The sequence below is a fragment of the Brachyhypopomus gauderio genome, chromosome 13 (assembly GCF_052324685.1).
Source record: "Brachyhypopomus gauderio isolate BG-103 chromosome 13, BGAUD_0.2, whole genome shotgun sequence".
In the NCBI taxonomy this organism is placed as follows: Eukaryota; Metazoa; Chordata; class Actinopteri; order Gymnotiformes; family Hypopomidae; genus Brachyhypopomus; species Brachyhypopomus gauderio.
Window position 1 is genome coordinate 2,098,200 of NC_135223.1, and position 18,449 is coordinate 2,116,648.

The following is an 18,449-nucleotide window of genomic DNA, read 5'->3' on the forward strand; positions in this document are numbered from 1 at the left end:
ACATCCTACACTCAGCTTTAGTCCGTCAGAAAGGCTGAGAGGGGGGTGTTTGCTCTGACTGACTGGAGAGCCGCACAGATGTTAAGGGCTGTCTGGGGGGGGGGGGGTGGCATTCATGTAAGATCTCAATAAATTGTTGTTAAAGAAATGGTGCATAAAAGTATGTGCAATGTGTTCCATGTTAAATACACGTAGAGATATGACAAATATCTGAAGCACTTTGCTTGCACAGCTGATGAAGGACCTCTGGCCGAAACGTCCTGCTTCTCTGGAAACTGTACTTCACTACAATTAAAAAATATCTTTACATATCTTGCATATTTTAAAGTACACTGCATTTACTTGAAATGTTCATACACACACATATAAAATTACACACATGCATCCTATTTATTCATATTAATTCAATTAATTAATGTATTTTGCTACAAGGCTGCTCTATTCTTCAAAGACATTTCTGTCATGCCCAGTAAGCAGTCAGGTGTTTGACACATACCCGTCGTTCAAGTTCAGTGCTTTTACAACCTAAGACAAGCAACCCTCTGCTTCCAGACGCCTACAGAATTATCTACAGAAACATAACATCCAAATAATAAAAGTTAATTTACTGTCTAAATGAAAAATAAATAAAATCTCTATGAATTACGAACTGCCGTGAGTTATGCTACACTTATGTGCGTTAACCTCCCAGCAGGCAGGGGACGCCCTTTCTAGACAGCGTTACTATTTTTGTTTCAACAGCTCCAAGAAGGAGACTCAATCCGCCATATGTGATGTCGCAGATTCGCCATAAATGCCAGTTAAAGTATTTTTTGATAATAAATTCAGTTAAATCGATATTTAGATACAAAAACTAAACAATAGATATATTTTTTAAATCACTTGGACCACACAATTATTTGAAAACAATGGAGCCTGGGCGCGCAGGTAGGCAGCAAACCCCTGGTGTTTACACTGGGCCTAACGCAAAGAAACAGCCAATTCCGATGATTTGATGAGGCACGAATGAGTCCGGACCAGCCGGGCGCTTCCTACCTGAGTCGGGATTAACTCGAGTAACGTAAACATGTTGCTGCTGGGCTCAAGCGGCCGTTCTTACTTTACTGGGGTTTTAATCGCTCTTCTCGCACACGCTTGAGTGATTTAGCTAATGCATGCAGTGCTGCGTACATTAAAGTAAAATGTGTGCGAGTGTGCAAAGTTGGCAACGTAAATCCAACACTTCGAGCTGGCTGAGACTTCGGATCCTTAGGTCGTAGGATGAAGTGTAGTGCCATCAAATGGTCTCTTTTCATGAAATGTTCTGCAGAACTGGCTACAGCCGTGTACAATGTTAGGTTATTATTTCAAATTGTCAGCTTAAGACTTGCCACGGCGCTGTACCAAAAGTGTATTTCAAAGCGAGTTTTCAGGTGGTGTGTGAAGAAGTCATTATTTTATAATAGCGCCAGCTGATTAACTCAGTTTTGAGTTGCGGAAGTTCACTGGTTTAGTGGGCCACTTTGTCATCTTACTAGATAGTTTTTTAAAGGACCAGCATCTGACCGAGGCACATGGAGTATGTTAAATGCAGCCTGACTGTTTCCTCATCATGATCAAGTACGGTGTGGGCGAACGTAATGAGTTTATTTTGTGGCCAATGTACCATGACACAATTACCTGGATTGGGGGAAAAGAAAACAAAATGCCAAAGCAGGCATGCAAGGCTAGCAAACACAGAGCCCTGCCTGGATGGTGATGCAGAATCATTCATAATTGAGACATTCTCTGGCAGGCTTTAAGTAAAAATAATAAAGTCTTCTGTACCTTCTGTATGCTATACACAATATAACATCACGTGACACCTGAACTGTATGCGTTTCGTAGAAATAGGGGACTTAGTGTTCTGAATGGTGTCATTGATCGCTTTTGTTAACCTGGGAGTGTCCAAAGGTCTCTATTCAGAAGGTGTTGTGCATTGCTGTGGAGTGAAATAAAAGGTGGGGACATTCCAAGACGCCTCCCTCTGTCCTGTAATGCGGTGCATATAGACTTTCTCATTGCCCTCACAGAGTTTTCACTCTTGTGCATTGAGGCAATGGATCCCAACCACATGGGGTTCTCATATGATGCAAACAAGGTTACTTCTGATCATTCAAACTAGGCTCAGCAAGCAGGTCTTCCAGGGCATATCGACACATGAGCGGCTCTTGACTGGCATGTAGAAAACTTGCCTCCTGCCTGTTAGTGTGTGCAGTTATATTTCCTGGAGAAGAAGGCATAAAAACAGTAGCAGATAGACGATAAAATGCAGAGCCCTAGTGTGTTTACATGAGGAAACCTTCACAGAGACCCTGAGCCGGAGTGGCTAATCAGGAGATTTGGGAGGATTCCCGATGGGCAATCTCTAGTTTGGGCCGATTGGGAGGGAAAAATAATTTTGGGCATGAAACTCCCAGGCTGAAAAAGGGGCCCACTCCGGCCCTGCAGAGACCTCTCTAAAGTTTGGTGGAAGAGGGAGTCTACAAACTACAGAATGTTCTTCTGTGTAACGGTGTTCTCCTTTCAAATCACAGCCATACGACAGTGAATGTGTTACTACTGCATCGTTCAGCCAGAGCTTGAATGGTTTTACATTTCTCCAAGGACTCGTAGCAAAGAATCACAAAATCTGTTTTTGAATGAAAACATATTAGTAGCTAAAATGCTACAGTGTGCTATCAGTAGCTGTTTTACTGAAATGTGTTCAAACGAAGGTGCATCTCAATAAATTGGAATATCTTCAAAAGGTTAATTTCAATAATTCAACACAAAAAGTGAAAAGCATATATTATATAGATTCATGACAAATAGAGTGATATATTTCAAGTGGATCTACACCAGCAGATGACATGGCTCCCCAAACCATCACCATTTATGGAATCTTCACACTAGACCTCAAGCAGCTTGGATTATGTGTCTCTCCACTCTTCCTCCAGACTCTGGGACCTTGACTTCCAAATGGTACACACTCCAAGCTGCTTGAGGTCTAGTGTGAAGTTTCCATAATAACTGCTGGTGCAGGTCCACTGTGTTGTATCAAGACCAAAGTCAGCGCAGCCGTCCACCAGGACATTTTAGAGCACTTCATGCTTCCCTCTGCTGACAAGCTTTTTGGAGATGGAAATTTCATTTTCCAGCAGGACTTGGCACCTGTCCAAAAGTACCAATACCTGGTTTATTAACCACAGCATCACTGTGCTTGATAGGCCAGCAAACTCGTCTGACCTAAACCCCATAGAGAATCTGTGTGGTATTGTCAAGAGGAAGATGAGAGACACAGACCCAACAATGGAGATGAGCTGAAGGCTCTTATCAAAGCAACCTGGGCTTCCATAACACCTCAGCAGTGCCACAGGCTTATCGCCTCCACGCTGCATTGATGCAGTAATTTATACAAAAGGAGCCCCGACCAAGTATTGAGGGCCTTTACTATACATACTTTTCAGTAGGCCAACATTTCTGAATTAAAAATAATTTTTCAGTTGGTCTTATTTAATATTCAAATTTTCTGAGGTAAGTTTGAGTTTTCATTGACTAAGCCATAATCATGAACATTAACAAACACTCAAGATAGATCAGTCTGTCATGAATCTATATAATATATGCATCTCACTGAAATAAATGAACTTTTTGATAATATTTTGAGATGCACCTGTATTTTAGATTTAAAATACCACAACTAATCTTTCTTCTGTTGTATTTGTAGAGGGTTCTTCAGTCTTCATGTGCAAAATATGCAACCTGTTTTCACCAAGTAAGCCATTGCTCTTGTCTCACGTCATTGAGACACACACCAATACGGGGGACGATGCTGACGACGTCATTATACCACTTCAGCCTTTACAGCCACCAGAAGCACCATCTACAGGTAAGCAGCACATTTAGAAAGCTGTAAGCATGAATGAATTAGCAAATAAAAGGTCCCAGACCAGATTATACTGAATGCATTTTTAAGCTTATATCAGCTAATATTTCAAAGATTTTTGACAAGTAATTTCAGAAACGAGTAATACTGCCATTTTGCTCTTGAAGAGGGTGTGGTCAAAAGAAAACGCGGCAGACCAAAGGGCTCCACTAAGAAGGTCCAAGCGGATGAACCGAAGTCAAACGAAGTGTCTAGTCAGCCAAAGAATGAGACGGCCGACGTGCAGTCGGAGTCGGACCTGCAGAGTGAGGACGTCACTGGTTTGGAATGCAAGAAATGCCAGCGCAAATTCAGCAACAAACGTCAGATCTCCAAACATATCTGCTTTGCTGAGCTCAAAGAAGCTGTGGAGGAGGAGGAGTTCCACGGTAAGTGTATTGGTAACATCACACCAGCTACCACTCTCCACCGCTGTGCCACTTAACCATCTACACCAATGCCACCACTACATTTACAATATCCTTAGCTACAGTAAACAGGGACCCTTTTAACAACCAAACCGCAACTCTTTGCTGTTTAGGTCCGAACCCTGATGCGGTTAAGGCTGTGGGTGAAGGAGAAGAGACAGAAAGCACGCAGAAGAAGGCACGGACGATGAGAACAGATAAGGCGTCTAGTGCGAAGGACTCGGAGTCTGCAAGCTGCACCAAAAATCCCATCATTAGCGTAGTCCTCGCAGCTCATGAAGCCATTCCTGGTGAGCGGTCATCACAGTCAGCAGCCAGGCTTTATACCAGAGAGCTTTACTGTGTGAATGGGTCAAATATGCCTACTTTACCTGATGGCTGTTTCACTGCAGGTGCCACAAAAATAGTGCCAATCGAGGCAGCCCCTGCAGAGCCGGTGGTCCCACCGGAAACAACCGGAAGCTCAGACGAGGCCCAACAGAAGAAGGGTTACCAGGAGTATGCCATCCAGCAGGCTGCTTATGAGGTGCCATTCAAATCCAACAGGTGCAAATTCTCATGCCAAGACTTCAAATGAGCAGATTTGCTCATTAGATACGCAAATATCAAACAGACGTTTACATGGTGTTGACATTATTTACAGTTATTTCAATATTAATCATCGTTTTCCTCTTTGGAATATTTATCTCACTGTATTGTTAAGATCTATTACTTACAGATGCCACAAACTATTGAATGTTAATTTACATATAAATTTAATGTTAATTTACATATTTACATACATTTACATGTGATTATTGGTACAGGTTAGGGCAGACCCAGCTGAAAATATTCACCTGTGAATATTGCAACAAGGTCTTCAAGTTCAAGCATTCGCTTCAAGCCCACTTGAGGATCCACACCAACGAGAAGCCATTCAGGTGCAGTCACTGCGACTACGCCAGCACCATCAAGGCCAACCTCAGCGTCCACATGCGTAAGCACACCGGGGAGAAGTTCAGCTGCGATCACTGCTCGTTCAACTGCCTCAGCAAGGGCCACCTCAAGGTGCACGTGGAGAGGGTGCACAAGAAGGTCAAGCAGCACTGTCGCTTCTGCAAGAAGAAGTACTCCGACGTCAAGAACCTGCTCAAGCACATCCGAGAGAGCCACGACATGGAGGACAAGAAGGTCAGGGAGTCCTACGACGAGTACCAGCTGCAGACCCGCGAGGGCAAGAGGCAGCTCCTCTACGACTGTCAGATATGCGACCGCAAGTTCAAGAACGAGCTGGACCGCGACCGCCATCTGATGGTCCACGGCAGCAAGCGGCCGTTCGGCTGCGAGCTGTGCGATCACGGCTCCACCAAGTTCCAGGCCCTGCAGGCTCACATCAGGAAGCACCCCTTCGTGTACGTTTGCGCCGTTTGCCTGCAGAAATTCGTGAGCTCCGTGCGTCTCAAGTCGCACTTCCGGGAGTCGCACCCCGAGGCGGACGAAACCACGGCTTTCGCGGATTCCATCCAGAGCAGCTTCTGCCTGCTGAAACCCGGAGACGACATCCAGCGGGACATGCTGAAGCAGGACGAGCTGGAGATCACGAAGGAGCTGTCTCTTCTCAACGCGCAAGAAGTTCTCGTCTCCGAATTTGGCAGCATGGAGGATCAAGAGTCACAAGCCCAGTGCGCAGGCGATTTAACTGTAGAGGTAGACGCGTTGGTGCAGGATTCTCAGGAGAGTTTGGCTCCAACAGACATCATCAACAGTTGCCCAGTTGTCGAGGAAACTCAGATGCGCGGGACGGTCTGTCAGGCCGGTCTAGACAAAGAGCAAGATGATTTGTCAAATGTAGACAGCACTGGGGGAAGAAACATACCTTTGCCTTCTCATAGTCCTACAGCTGAAATAGCAGACATGTCGTCAAATCAAAAGATGCTGTCAAATGACACAGGCAACATGTCAGGTGCTCACAGTGAGGCGGAGTCTAATATTTCTCAAATAAATGCTGCCCCTAGTGGTGCGGAGGACTCGGACATGCCACACCAAGAAGACAAATCCGCTTTTATGCAGATTTTAGATCAAATGCAAAAACGGCAACTTAACATGGAAGTTTTTGAGAGGATACGTAAAGTCTACGGTGATCTGGAGTGCGAATACTGCGGTAATTATATGCACCCGACAGTCCGGTCGCCATTTGCATCTTCCTCTTCTCTGCACTGACTGCCTTGTGATTGTGACGAATTGTTTACAGGGAAGCTGTTCTGGTACCAGGTGCATTACAACATGCACGTGCGCACGCACACCCGAGAGCACCTGCACTACTGTTCCCAGTGCAGCTACTCCTCCATCACCAAAAACTGCCTGAAGAGACACGTGATCCAGAGGCACAGCAACATTCTCCTGAAGTGTCCCACACAGGGATGCACGTACTGCACGCCGGACAAGTACAAGCTGCAGGCCCATCTCAAAACACACTCGGACATGGTGAGTGCCAGCCGTCTTCACACCGGTGACGTACGTTGGCGTCAGCTGATTTTTCTTGTGTTTTTTCGTGCTCCCAGGTTAAGAAGAGCTTCGTTTGCCCCATCTGTAAAGAGTCGCTCCCAGAAGACAAACTTCGGTATCACATCAAAGCTAACCATCCAGGTAAAGAACACTTAACTTCTCGAGGGATTCTAGGCTACAAACTTCTCGCGCGGTCGGGCCGTTAAAAACATGTCACATGTCATGTCGTCCTGTGTAGATACTTCGCTGAGCACCATCTCGGAGACGCTGGGAATACGCGTCCACGTGAAGGGAGTCATAGGGAAACGTGCCTCCAAGTGTCCGTACTGTGACAGCTACTTCACCCGGAACGGAGCCGATATGCAGCAGCACATATGGGCCCATGAAGGTAGAGGCCAAGCGGCCCGGACATTTCACACATTCCCAAAGTCCCCAGTGATCCAAACTCCCAACATAAAAACATCACTGTTGTAAATATTGACGAGAGTTAAAAATAGAGAAAATTATGGAACTATTTCTATTTTTATTCATTTAAGCATAAAATTGTTTCTGGCTACGTTTGATCTCTTTCAATTAAAAATGACCAGTCTCGTATGTGTGTGGTTTTCATATTTTGGGACTTATTGCTCTCTGTTCTTATGTCCAGGACTGAGGCCTTTCAAATGTTCGCTGTGTGATTATGCCTCGCGCAGCAAAAGCAACCTGAAGGCCCACCTGAACCGCCACAGCACTGAGAAAACCCACCTCTGCGACCTGTGTGGGAAGAAGTTTAAGTCCAAGTGCACGCTGAAAAGCCACAAGCTTGTGCACTCCACAGACGGTCAGTCATCCGACACACAAGTACACACACACACACCTCCCCGGTCAGACACACGACGGTTCGGCTCGTGTTTGTCTCAGCACGCGGCCACATTCCCAGTGTAACTCTCGAGAGGGTGAAATTCCACAAGAAGATTTTGTTCGTAGTAGACATATCGCGCTGACCAGGGATGAAAGCACGCAAAAGGAACCCATTTCTGAGTCTGTCTTGAGAGAGTTGCTTTTTTCGTCCCGCTGTAGGCAAACAGTTCAAGTGTACCGAGTGCGATTTCACCGCAACACAGAAACCACACCTGCTCCGCCACATGGAACAACATGCTTCTTTTAAGGTAACTCCAACCAAGTACTTCCACATCACAGCGTGCCTAAAAATAAGTCTCCCAAAGCGCTAGGACGGCTCTCTCAAACTGACAGAAAGCAGGTCGCCCCAGACGTTACACAACGTTCGTCTTGAAATGTCTCCCCAGCCGTTCCGCTGTGCCCACTGCCACTACTCCTGCAACATCTCGGGCTCTCTTAAGAGACACTACAACAAGAAGCACCCCAGCGAGCAGTACTGCAACGCCGGCCCCGGTACCGCCGCATCAGAGAGCATCATCGAGCAAGGTCTGTGCCCAGCCGCTCCTACAGCTGGTTTTCAGGTTTTTTCGTTTTTGTTTAGCTAAGAATACAAATTTTTTCTCAGTGGCATGCATTGCAGAATGGGGGGGGGGGGGGGGGGTGTGTCTCATACCTACATGCAGATGTTTACCACTGTGTAAGAATGCTTTGGGGGGGTTTTATGCCCGCAGGTGGTGTCAAGTGTCCCGTCTGCAACTACGTTTACGGCACTAAATGGGAAATGAACAGACACCTGAAGTGCAAGCATGGTCTCCGCGTGGTGGAGCAGGCCAGTCTTGGGATGAACCAGTGGGAGGCGAGTTTGAACCGGATAGCAGTCTCAGTACCGCGGGCCTACAGCTGCGCGAGAACGTCTGGTTCTGTGGACTTGTGCTTCAGACGTTGCGGCTGGCTCGTCTGTCTAACGTCTCCCCTTGCTTTTATGACCACCTGGTCTGTTGTCAAGTCAGATCAGATTTAGGTGCCGAGTTGTAATGCATCTCCTCATGAAGGCAGATATTAATGGATGAATACATATCCAGCCTTTAGAATATTTAGAATATTAGAATCTTTGAATATTAGAATATTAGAATATTCTAATTATATTCTAATAATTAGAATATACGCACCCTCCCTTGGCTGGGATTAACGCTTTGTGCCTGGTTAGGTAGTCGAGGCGGGGGAGGAGCCAAACACGCAGTATCTTCAGATTACGGAGACGGAGGAGGCGCAGGGGACCGAGGACGCCGTGGACACGGAGGACGCCGCGTCGGCCCTGCAGAACCTCCGCTTCACCTCGCATAACGGTCAGCCTCACCCGCCTTTGGGGCAGTCGCACGCTCCACCAAACTCGAGTCATGTGCTCACGCTCTGTTATTCATGCCGTTCAGGTGTGGTGTCGGCGACGCCCACGGACAGGTTGGACCCCGCCTCCGTTAATATCCTTCAGCAGATAATCGAGCTCGGAGCGGAGAACCCCGACACAACCGTTGCTTCCGTGGTTGCCATGGCCCCTGGCACTGTTACTGTAGTAGAGCAGGCAAGTCTGAACTGCAAAGAAATGCAGATTGCTCAACAGGTTGCTCTCATTTTTACCTTATTCAGTTAATTCTCGTGATCGTCAGGGCAGGAAGTTGCACTTATAGTACCAGATGTTTCAAATTTAGCAACTCGCTGCCAGACACTGGAAGCCTCAAGCATCAGTTGGAGGTTTTCTGATATTTGCCTTTAAATTTAGCTTCCACCGCTTTTAACATTCTGCCCGTTGTCGTAGGTGACGGAGGAGGAGCCGCAGACTGACCACGCCATGATGATCCAGAATGCTTTGCAGCAGGCCACTGCAGGCCTGGGAGAAGAGCACCACCTGGTGCTGTCGTCCGGCAACATGGAGGGCATTAAGACCGTCACGGTGTACACGCAGGGAGAGGACGCCTCGCAGTTCATCGTCTACGTTCAGGAGTCCATACAAACCGAGGAGGCCACCACAGATGTGGCCTGAGAGGACATCTGACCACGGCGCCGACACGCAAAGAGCTGCATGACCCTGTCTGCTCTGGAACTCCAGCACATCTGCTTGGAGTGGAGAGTGTCAAGGAATAAAGGCTAGAAGAAGCAAGCTCCTGGGCCGTGGTCTGAAGGGTTGCAAGATGTAATCATGCATGAAAACCTGAATCAAGGACTAGATGCAAGATAAAAGACTCCACATTTCACCACAGGAAAATCTTTTAATTAATTTTTAATAAAGAACAGTAGCACATGGTACAGTACATTAGTTTTATGGTCATCATGAAATTAACATCAAAAACGCTCTAACGGTATGAAAACATTTTTCTTATCAAGAACAGGTACATGGAACAAACCTGGAAAATCTCCATGCCACTTTTGTCATCTCTATTTTTTGTAGTTTTTAAAAGACTATAAAAGTTATGCATATTAAAATGATAATGTTGAACCTGTATTAATAAAACATTTCATACTTTGTAGCCTGTCTTGATTATAACACTCACTAATAAGCAATTTTTGGTTATTGAAACTCCGAACTGTTCAGACATTTTTCCATTAAGGGGCAGTACTTCTACTACAATGAAACTCCTCTATGTCCTGTATCACTATGAACATGTACACCTGATTTTTGGAGAAACATCCATGCAGTGTCATTTAATCTCCTCTTGAAAAATATTACACAGCATTTCAATACCACACTTTCACTTCAGTGCAGCAGCGAAAGCAACTTTTAAACACTGTGGCTATCCAAAGTTTTCAGGTTAAGAAACTAATTTTAGTTTCTCTCCTGAACGCTGTCTGCGATCTGTCTGACTTGTCAAGGGGTGGCTCGGTTCTTTGGGCAGTACAGAGATGACAAGTGGATCAAGAATTAATAGAAAACCCAGCAGACGTTCCATGCCTGAAATCATCATTTTTTCAGTGTTTCAGGTTCTCGTCTTCCATCAGCTGTGCAATCTGGCTGTCCTCTAGTTCATTCTCACTGTAATCCTGCTCCTCAAGCTCTGCCTGACGTTGCCTGGCAAGCAGAAACTCTTTCGGGGTGAGATCGTCATCTATCACCTTTGACCTGCGCTTCTTCTTCTCAATGAGCCTCTGCTTCCTGATCGCGGCTAGGGCGTCCAGCTGTTCCTGGGTCAGCTGTGCAGAGCTAGGGCCTGGTGAGTAAGGTGCTCTCGGGCGCTGCTTGTAGTCCTCGATCTGTTTATGCAGGGCATCGTGATCAATGCCAAAAAAGGGCACTGCCTTCTCCTTCCCAGGCTCTGAAGACTGCAGCCGTATCCTGTTGTGTAAATTTAACAAATTATTCACAGTATAACTGTGCAAACTGTTATCCAATATGTCAGCATGCACCATCACGAGGGTTGAATTCTTACTCAGAGTCTGCTCCACTAAGGGGTAAATGGTCTGAGTCTTCACTGGGACCATAATCTGCAGTCTTGAGAAGGTTTTCAACCTGACACCACGAATTGCTACAAGGTTAAAAAGCTTTTGTTTTCTGTCTTCTAAATATGCCAGTAGCCAGTAATACAAAAAGTCAAATATTGCAATAAAATCTGATAAAAAATATACCTCTTTCAAAGAAGCATGATGTTTATCTTTCACAAAAACTAAAGGAGGAACACTGCCCAGGACCTGCTGTGAGATGAGAAGGTATCTGAAACATACAAAAAGAAGAACAATTAACCACTTTGCTGTTGACTGCATACACGAACGATCCTTCCGCAATGTAAATATGTCGCTGATGAAGTACGTACCGTATACGAGGGGCACTTTTATCCAGAACCTGCTGAATCTTGCCGTCTTGCTCAGAGGTCCAACTTGTTTTCCAGTAGACTCGACAAGCAGAGAAATCGGCTGACAACGAAACCTTGCATTGAAAAGCACAGGTGTCAAATGCATTGCTTTTTTAGCAGCATCCCAGCCAAGTGAAACTACAAAGCCATCCGTCCACCTACTTTCGTAATCTCTACATCGTAACTGGTGATGTCTGCATTGACTTCATGAGAAGTCAGTAGGTCTGACAGCGCCTTGTACAGGATGATGTTAAGTGTTCGCACTCGCACACTGTCTTCATGATGCTTTTTTGGAGGTCTCTGGAGGCCTGGCTGACCTACAGCTACATACTGAAAAGACAACATGACTACACACAGTTTGATCAGTTTATCCTCGGCTAGATGAACCACGGGGCTGGTTACTCTACCTGGGAGGGCTCGTACCACTTTTTCTTCCTGTTAAAAGACGAAACAAACCGATTCTGTTAGCAGATTCTTACTGTGCGTTTGCAATTACGAGTTATCTAGCATTAACATGTCTATGCATGTCTCACCTCTTGCTGGTAAGCATCTTCATCACCAAATTTCGGCACTGCAGTGCAGAACTGTGAACGTTCATTATGGACCCGGGGGGCTGGAGCCGACTGGTGTTGTTCGTTCTGTTCTCACACCGACCTAGTGTCATTTTATTACTCACGGTCACTATGCCCTTAACATGTCGAGGTACCCAACATTTCTTAAGCCAGCAACAGCCGTTTAAAGCTAACATGGTGTGCCAATACTCGAGCCAGCTAACTAGCTTATGTACGGTTCTAATATGGACGTGACATGAACTGTAAGGTTCCTTATCGTTTACTTTTGCCTGGACGTGAAGACTGAACTAAGCAAAGCCGGATTGCATCGATTGAGTTCTATCCGTCCTGTTTCGCCAAATGGAAATTAGGCCATATTCGCTATATTTCGAGCTAACGAAGTTAAGAATAAGTACATTCTATAGCACAATAAGCTTATTTATGCGTTTTAAAATCATATGTAATATGTAGCCTGTATTATATAATTGGACGAGTAGCTCGTTAATCCCTTTTGTAATTTCCTCAGGTTGCTTATTATATGACTGCGGTGTTGGAAGGGGAAATGTATGTTTGAAATATGTAATAAAATTAAGTTTGGGTCTTACATAAGATTTTTCACTGACATTCTACCCCAATCGTAACTTGTCAGTACCACTGCTGACCGGATATTTGGGTGACAAACTCTAAAATAGTAATGTCATGGGTGTTACTCACAGGCACAGCAGTGGTGGTGCAGGAGGTGTTAGACATGCCAGTGTCACTACGTGATGGAGACGGGGTATATAAATAGTTGACAGATTCAAAGCTGGTATAATAAGTGTGTGAACAGAAGTCTCCTTGCTCTTAAAACCCACAATCCTCTTCAGCTTGAAATCCTCAAACTCAAAGATGATAAGTCCTCTCATGGAGGACATGAGGGGACCAACATGGACAACTCTGACCAGAGACCAAATACAACACCAGGTGACCCCACTCCAGCCCACACAGAAAAGGTTCAGAGACCTTTATCCAAACAGATAAGCATAAACAATGAACCAGCGACCAAGCAGATACAGCAATAAAGAACCACTGCTTTAGTAGAGAAATATTGATGATTCATATTAAATAAAGACACATTATGTACTGTTCACAATACACTCTTCAAGAACATGAACCATTACAAGGAATTGAACTGTGTCTTGTGTCTTTACCTGGCCTACGTTTGGTTAATAATAAGTTTCTCTTCATCTGTGAGCACCACTACAATATGCGTTCAGAAAACAAAACGAAACATCCCAAAGTGCCTTTTTAATAGAGCATTAACCGTATTAAAAAGCAAACTAAATTGCCAATTAGTATACAGTACACTTGACTTCTCAAACGTACTAATAGTAAACTTATATTCTTTTACATAGAACTAGATCACTGCAGACTTGCCCTAAGGCACACTACAGGTCTCAAAAAGAAAAAAAAAAAAAACACTTAAAAATATACAAAAAGGATCCATACAGTTTTTAAGAAGACCTATGTAAAAATAATTTCATCATAGAGTTGCAAAATATTTACAACTGGCCTAAGGAGCATCAGAAAAGGTACTCAATGACTTATCTGTAATTCTTTACATCCTCACAATGACACAAATGCCAAAACTAAGAATTACATTGTCAACATGTAAAACAGGAGTGCTGAATTCCTAAACTAGGGAGCCACAACACTGCAGCTTAGTGTTAATATACCCAATTAAAAGAATCGGCTCTTTATTAAGCTTTTCAAAGCTGGATGTGTTGGAACAATGAAGACACTACACTGTGACTCTCCAGAACTGGAGGTGAACAATCCTCGTGTAAATAATTTTACTTTAAATGAACGTGTTTTAAGGGGTTATAGGGCAGTCTCCACATACTTATATAAATACAGGATACATCTTAACATGTCAACTTCAGTTAGCAGGCTTCGCCTCTGGAATGAGGAGGTTATGGTTCACTTTATTCACCTCAGTCATGTTGAACCCAAGAAGAACCACAGTCCTCCTCCTCTGGATCACTTTCATACATCGGCTCCTCTTGGTGCTGAAGTGAGAGAGTATATCGGTTTTGGTCAACCACAAACGTGCAGCAAGACTTAGCGCTTCAGCTCTGGACGGGTAGGGCTTACGGTGGAAATATCTTGTGAGGAACTCTTTCCTCTCCTCAAATGACCGCATCTCCATCCCTGTTGGGTCCAACACAAGATCAACTGTGGGGACAGGGACCTCAATCTTGCTTAGCTTAACGTTTCCATTGGTACTTTTCTCTGCAATCGCCTCTTTCTTCTTGGGGGTTTCTTTCTTCTCCATATGGGCCAGGTCTGTTTTCAGGGTGATTGGTTGTTGTGGGTTCTCAACATGCTGGATGGAGTTCTGCAGGTCACCGTTCAGGTGGCCAGCCGGGTCTGGGTTCAGCTGCCTCTCTGCTTCCTTTACACTCTTGGGAGCGCACCGGCAGCGTTGCACGTGAATGGAAATGGTTTTGGGGGTTGACTTCTCAGAGTACACGCCAAAGCAGTAGATGCATTTGAAAGCAGGCGATTTCAATATGGCATGGATGGTGGGGACGATATGGTGCGTCCCTTTCAAGTGTAGCTCATAGTCTTCTGAATTCTGGAGCTTCACCTGGCAGAATGGGCAGACGGTGGGTGTGGTCTTCAGCGACGGTGGGTATACCGCCTTAGCAGAGTCGGGATACATCTTTACGTATATTTTGTCTTGAGTACTGGTGACTAGCACGAGGTTGAGCTCCCGGTTGTCAAGCAGGTCTTTGGGTACGTCCGTGTTCAAGTTAAAGGCGGCAAATATGAGATTGCCTTCCTCGTCACAGTTGAGTTTGAACTGTTCTTTGATGAAATCTCTGTTCTTCTTTATTTTCAAGCTGTGTTCTCTCTTTGTGTGCTCCATGATTTGCTTGAAGGAGTAGAACATTTGAGGACAGAACAGACACTTCAAACCATGCAACAAATGCTGAAAAATCCACTGCTCAGTCAACAGCACCTTGCACCTCAGGCATTTGACAGTGTGGTCGTTCTGTTTCTTGAGAAATGGAGTTAGGACAGCCAACTCATTTGGTTTATTATTTTTAGTCAAAACCTGCTTCTGGCTCGAAGGTGCCGGCTTGGCAGACACCACCGACATGTTTGGAGGGCCCATCACCGGGGGCTTGCCAATCTGAGGCCCATTCTGAGCCAAAACCATCGAAGAGCTGTTGACCACCTGACCGGCGTTGGGCTGGACCGGTACCGTTGTGACCTGCACAGGTGCCAGGGTGTAAGTCGGGACCCCGTTCACTTTGTTGCCTGTGGGAATGAGCCGGACTGACTGAGAGGCTATGATGGGCGGCCTTGGAGCAGACTGATTCAGCTGCAGCCTGTGGGTCACCAGCATGGGTGGACGCACGCCGATCTTCCCCGGGAGGTTGACCTGAACGCCTGGCGGCAGAAGCATCTGCTGTGCCGACTGCGACTGCGGAAGCCTGGGCACCGTCATGGCCATGGGGACTTGTTTAGGAGCGGACCGGGACATACCTGGCACCACCATGTTTATAGACTTGACAACTGGGGACGTGGACAAGCCTTGAATCCCAGAGGATGCCTGCTGCTGCTGTTGGGCGTTCTGGATTGTAGTCATGGCCGTGCCGGGTAGTAGAGCTGGAGTCTGTGAGGAGAGGAAGATCTGCCTTGCTCCAGGAGAGCACAAAAGAGCAGTTGTGTTGGTCGGCCCAGCCAGAAGCACGGCGCCGTTGGATTTAGCCGGCGGGGTCACCTTCACCGGCTTCGGCTGCTGCACAAGGTTTGGTCTCCCGACCATGTTGACGTTTTTGACAACCTGGTGCACCCCTTTTGGTGCAAGGCTTTGGAACTTCTGCTGTCCGGCATTTGAGCTATTCTTCTCACTGATGAAGGGCATAATATGCCAGTGCAGTTCCTTGTGTTTATCAGAGCTCAGAATATGATACAGCAGATGCTCTATGGTCTCTGCGGGCAATTTACACTCCTTACAGTAATATCTCGATGTCGGAACACTGTCTTTCTTGTTTTGACCAACCACATTTTGTCCTTTTTCCAGCCTGTGCCCAAAGTACCGGTTCAATAACGTAGAATAGTGGTTTACCAAAACATGTTTCTTCATCACATAAAGTAAAGAGTCGTGGTAGCCACAGTTCACACATGTGTACCTATCTTCACCCAGGTCGACAGGTCCCGAGACAGGGGTCTTAGAAGGGGGTGCGGTCGACTGGCTGGCAGTGGGCGGGGCCTTTGTGGGTGCGGTGTGGAACAACTTAATGTGCTGCTCTGTGATTTCAGGGTGACTGATGAACGTGCACCTGGGACAGGTGGAGAGACAGGCGATGTCCAGTTCCTCCTCGTGACACCGCTGCACATGACTTCTGAAGGTGTAAAAAGACCGAGTGGAAAACCAGCACAGACTGCAGCAGAGGGCCTCGGGGCGATATCGCCACTAAAAGACACACACACACACACACACACACACACATACATAATGAGAAGCACATTTTACAGATGTCTGCATTGCAGTGATGCACTGTTGAGGTGAATTGTGTTTCAGTTTATCAGCGCATGATGATTTTTTAAAAACTCTCTTGAACCAAAGGTTCACCAATTTCCTCCATCTTCAACTGATGTAAGGTAATTAAACATTAAGTAAAACTTTCTTCCACGATCTCTATGGCTAGGATCATCTAAAGTAGTCATCTAGTCTAGCATGACTAGAAAAATGGGGATACCAATGAAGATCTAGTGTTATACATTTAGACACTAGCTAAGCAGATTACAAAAAAACGGCCTACCTTTTTCCTTTTTTTGCCAACATTACCATCTGTGAAGTCATCCCACTCTGTGTTATTGAAACTTTCCTCGCCAGCATCAAAAGATTTGTATTTCTGTCAATAAGGATTAAAATAAGATGTATTTTAATAATAATCAATAGAATATTTGTTTAAACCGACTGAGCTGCGCAAAGATGTGTATGAAAGCAAACCTCTAGTAAGTCCTGACAGCTCTGCAATGCAATGTCACACAGAATACTCTTCACTCTCTTTCTGGATCTTCTCAGTTTTACCACATCTTTCACTGGTACTTGATACATCTCGGCACAGCAAGGAAACTGCAATCAAACAATAACAAACCTGTAATAAAAATAACCTAAATTAGAATATTTAAAAAGACTACATATCCTAATGAAGATGACACAATACGCAGTCCAAATGACATCTATTCAAACTAAAACCTGGGCTGTCAGGTAACAATGACGCAGTCTGGTTATAATTACACATGCTTACAGAGTTTATAGACGCTTAATGTCGTCGAGCGTGTTTTCCCCCCCAGACGCCTCGTCGCCGTTACTAGCTGCGCACTCCGGTTACACACCGTGCGTGAAAACGTGTCAGTAGTTTTGTGGTTCACTGTGAGACATGAATCTCTGGTCAGCGGTACGTTGTTTTTTTTTTTTTTTTTTTAAGCAGAGGCGCTATAACGTGTTAATGAACGGGTCGTTTTCGTGGTTGCTGCTCTGCCGTGTTCAAAACTAAACGCCATCCGAGGAGCAACGATTAGCCATTTCAACGAAGTTGGGGGACACACTACCTGGTGAACGTTGCCTGAACCGCGCGCGGCTGACTGGAATGCCCTGCTGTGCGCGCGCGGCCGCCTCGCGCCCGGCTGCCTCGCGCCCGGGCAGAAGGGTGATGCTTCTGCCGCGTCTGTTTTCTTCCGGCGTCACTGGAAGGCGCGCAGTACGGAATCTGAAACTACATAATAAGAGGCTTCAAATCTGCAGTCGGCGTTCGGTCCTTACCGCCTCGCCTACCGTTGGCCGTGTGCGAGTGTGAGAACTAGATTTGCAATCTTTTGTTTGCACCACAGTGAAATATCACCCTACTCCTACTGAAAAACATGGCGCACAGGAAGAAAGGAAGTGACGTATGTAATTTACATATTGCATGGTGAAAATCCTCCAATGAGGGTTGGTGGGTTTAAACTTAAAATGTTAAATTTGAGTGTCATTGATCATTGATGTTGGTCATAAAGTACATGGACTGCCTCATCTAGCATCCATAAACACCCACCTGTGACCAATTAACCACTCAGTAAATGCTTATGTCACATCAATTTAGACTGATTGCTATGTGTAATGGTAACACAATAATAACTCTCAAGTCTTGACATAATCAGAAGTTCCACTACCATAACTGCTTATAGTATAGGTGAAACAAAGTGTGTGTTATGATGGTTTACTATTACCACTGCCCACTATGCAACTAAGTAAATCTGTTCATCTTGAATGCTTTTTGAAGAATGCTTGTAGATGCTTTTG

General features: G+C 45.4%; 3 protein-coding genes across 10 annotated transcripts; 1 reads left to right on the forward strand and 2 right to left on the reverse strand.

Annotated features, from left to right (window-relative positions):
• The first annotated feature begins 733 nt into the window (after positions 1–733).
• On the forward strand, positions 734–10,238 carry zfat (zinc finger and AT hook domain containing). Of its 4 annotated transcripts, none has more exons than XR_013120499.1 (16): positions 734–927; positions 3,728–3,889; positions 4,054–4,314; positions 4,467–4,643; positions 4,746–4,899; positions 5,160–6,493; positions 6,584–6,816; positions 6,894–6,978; positions 7,076–7,225; positions 7,484–7,657; positions 7,897–7,985; positions 8,124–8,262; positions 8,448–8,572; positions 8,928–9,062; positions 9,147–9,295; positions 9,530–9,667. XR_013120499.1 is itself a non-coding variant. In XM_076970198.1 (16 exons), the coding sequence occupies exons 1-16, from the start codon at positions 909–911 to the stop codon at positions 9,752–9,754; spliced, it is 3,615 nt and encodes a 1,204-aa protein (XP_076826313.1). In that variant the 5' UTR covers positions 735–908; the 3' UTR covers positions 9,755–10,238. The 4 variants fall into 4 exon arrangements, 1 of the variants encoding a protein (XP_076826313.1); XM_076970198.1 differs by having other exon boundaries at positions 735–927; positions 8,924–9,062; positions 9,530–10,238; XR_013120500.1 differs by lacking the exon at positions 734–927 and adding an exon at positions 941–1,055.
• On the reverse strand, positions 9,967–13,002 carry rbfa (ribosome binding factor A). The gene is made up of 7 exons (XM_076970204.1): positions 12,089–13,002; positions 11,963–11,990; positions 11,718–11,885; positions 11,517–11,629; positions 11,332–11,416; positions 11,136–11,215; positions 9,967–11,041 (listed from the first exon to the last, which is right to left on the reverse strand). Exons 1-7 carry the CDS (start codon positions 12,301–12,303, stop codon positions 10,678–10,680), a joined length of 1,053 nt encoding a protein of 350 aa, XP_076826319.1. The 5' UTR covers positions 12,304–13,002; the 3' UTR covers positions 9,967–10,677.
• Positions 13,003–13,156: 154 nt separating this feature from the next.
• adnp2a (ADNP homeobox 2a) lies at positions 13,157–18,044 on the reverse strand. Of its 5 annotated transcripts, none has more exons than XM_076970203.1 (5): positions 17,720–18,044; positions 17,115–17,262; positions 16,924–17,016; positions 14,240–16,574; positions 13,157–14,154 (listed from the first exon to the last, which is right to left on the reverse strand). In XM_076970203.1, the coding sequence occupies exons 2-5, from the start codon at positions 17,220–17,222 to the stop codon at positions 14,132–14,134; spliced, it is 2,559 nt and encodes an 852-aa protein (XP_076826318.1). In that variant the 5' UTR covers positions 17,223–17,262; positions 17,720–18,044; the 3' UTR covers positions 13,157–14,131. The 5 variants fall into 5 exon arrangements, with proteins under 5 accessions (XP_076826318.1, XP_076826317.1, XP_076826316.1 ...); XM_076970202.1 differs by adding an exon at positions 17,416–17,538 and having other exon boundaries at positions 13,157–16,574; positions 17,115–17,240; positions 17,720–18,043; XM_076970201.1 differs by adding an exon at positions 17,416–17,538 and having other exon boundaries at positions 13,157–16,574; positions 17,720–18,043.
• Between the last annotated feature and the right edge of the window lie 405 nt (positions 18,045–18,449).